This window comes from Rhincodon typus, chromosome 46 (assembly GCF_021869965.1).
Source record: "Rhincodon typus isolate 14 chromosome 46, sRhiTyp1.1, whole genome shotgun sequence".
Lineage (NCBI taxonomy): Eukaryota > Metazoa > Chordata > Chondrichthyes > Orectolobiformes > Rhincodontidae > Rhincodon > Rhincodon typus.
The window spans coordinates 9995332-9997652 of record NC_063377.1 but is presented as its reverse complement, the minus strand read 5'-3'; the positions used below and the strand labels follow the sequence as shown (position 1 = coordinate 9997652).

At 46.6% G+C, this 2321-nt stretch overlaps 1 protein-coding gene across 1 annotated transcript in view; it reads left to right on the top strand.

Moving 5' to 3' along the window:
- The first annotated feature begins 1247 nt into the window (after positions 1-1247).
- LOC125487866 overlaps positions 1248-2321 on the top strand; it is a 3905-nt gene continuing 2831 nt past the window's right edge. Inside the window, exons 1-2 of the mRNA XM_048620318.1 lie at positions 1248-1251; positions 1711-1845. Of these exons, the coding sequence (XP_048476275.1) occupies positions 1248-1251; positions 1711-1845 (139 nt within the window). The remainder of the gene's footprint in view (positions 1252-1710; positions 1846-2321) is intronic.

Here is a 2321-nt window from a genome sequence, read left to right as displayed (position 1 = left end):
GGGACCCCGTACCCCAGTGAGAGTCAGCACCTTCAGGAGGGGGACCCCGTACCCCAGTGAGGGTCAGCACCTTCAGGAGAGGAGTGGGACCCCGTACCCCAGTGAGGGTCAGCACCTTTGGGAGGGGGACCCCGTACCCCAGTGAGAGTCAGCACCTTCAGGAGGGGGACTCCGTACCCCAGTGAGAGTCAGCACCTTCGGGGGTGGGGTGGGCTACCTTGTGACCCATCACTGATGGATTGAGTGTCTGTAAGGTTCATGTGAGGGTAAAAAGGATGTTTTTTTCCTGATGTTTGTAAAAAGATGTTTTCAAATGGTTCTTGTCTTTTGTTTTTGTTTTATGTTCCTTTGTTAAAATTACATCATCAGAAATCACACAACACCAGGTTATAGTCTTTTTTTTCTCCGATAAGGGGTGCCAACCCGAAACGTCAGTTTTCCTGCTCTTCTGAGGCTGGCTGACCTGCTGTGTTCCTCCAGCTCCACACTGTGTTATCTCTAACTCCAGCATCTGCAGTTCTTGCTTTCTCAGGTTATAGTCCAACAGGTTTATTTGAAAACACAAGCTTTTGGAGTCTGAGATAACACGGTGTAGAGCTGGATGAACACAGCAGGCCGGGCAGCATCAGAGGAGCAGGAAAGCTGACGTTTCGGGTCGGGACCCTTCTTCTCCTTGTTCAGGTGTTAGTGAGAGAGCTAGTTTCGGACACAGAATTTATAAGCAAAAGATCAAAGGGTCACACCACTGATCAGGATGTATTAAACAAAACTAAATGCTGTTAAATCTTTAATCAGTTGAAGGTTTTAATTAATTAATATGTATATGTAAATCCCCAATTTCCTTTTAAATCACTGTCCTGAGAAAACTAAAGGTTTTATTTGTGTAAAGAGGTGACATTTTATGTCAGACAATGCATGTTAGGTGTGAGGCATTGTTTCAAATCTGTTTGTGTTTTGGTTTGGAGTCAGGCTGGTTTTATTTCTAAAGTAGAAATTTATAAAATGCCACATTGACTGACTGACTGACTGACTGACTGACTGACTGACTGACTGTCTATAAATTTTGTGCTTTTTGAACAAAACATAATGTATCCGCAAATACAAATTCACTCCATAGATTCTCTCGTGTGTGTGTGTGTGTGTGTGAGAGTGAGTGAGTGAGTGAGGGAGAGTAAGCGTGTGCGTATAGTGTGGTAGGGTCACCTGTAGTGTTACATGAACCCAAGATCCTGATTGAGGCTGTCCTCATGGGTACGAGACTTGGCTAGCAGCCTCTGCTTGGCGACTCTGCGTTGTTGTGTATCCCGAAGTCCATCTTGGAGGACGTTTACCCAAAGATCCGAGTCCGAATGTCCTTGACCCCTGAAGTGCTCCCCCACTGGGAGGGAACATCGCTGTCTGGCGGTTGTTGTGCTGTGTCCATTCATCTGTTGTCATAGCTTCTGCATGGTCTCTCCAATATACCATGCCTTGGGGCATCCTTGCCTGCAACGTATGAGATAGACAACGTTGGCTGAGTCACATGAGTACCTGCTGTACACGTGGTGTGTGGTGTTCCCACGTGTGATGGTAGTATCCATGTTGATGATCTGACATGTCTTGCAGAGGTTGCCATGATAGGGTTGTATGGTGTTATGGTCGATGTTGTCCTGAAGGCTGAGTAGTTTGCTGCGAACGATGGTCTGTTTAATGTTTGGCGGTTATTTGAAGGCGAGAAGTGGAGGATTAGGGAAGATCTTGACAAGGTGCTCATCGTCATCGATAATGTGTTGAAGGCTGCGAAGAACGTGGCGTCGTTCATCCGTTCCCGGGAAGTACTGGACTATGAAGGGTACCCTATCAGTCGTATCCCGCGTCTGCCTTCTGAGGAGGTTGTTACAGTCTTTCGCTGTGGCACGTCGGAACTGGTGATCGGTGAGTTGAGCATCGTATTCTGTTCTTATGAGGACGTCCTTCACCACTTTCAGCTGTCTGTCGCATTCCTCCTCATCTGAGCAGATCCTATGTATGCGTACGGCTTGTCCGTAGGGGATGGCTTTTTTAATACATTTAAGGTGGAAACTAGAGAAGTGCAGCATGGTGAGGTTATCCTTCGGCTTGTGGTAGAGTGAGGTACTGAGGTGTCTGTCCTTGATGGAGATGTGTGTGTCCAAGAATGAGACTGATTCTAAAGGATAGTCCATGGTGAGCCTGATGTTGGGATGAAACTTGTTGATATCACTATGTAGTTGTTTCAGTGATGCCTCACCATGAGTCCAAAGGAAGAAAATGTCGTCAGTGTATCTGGTGTATAGCGTTGGTTGGAGGTCCTGTGCAGCAAA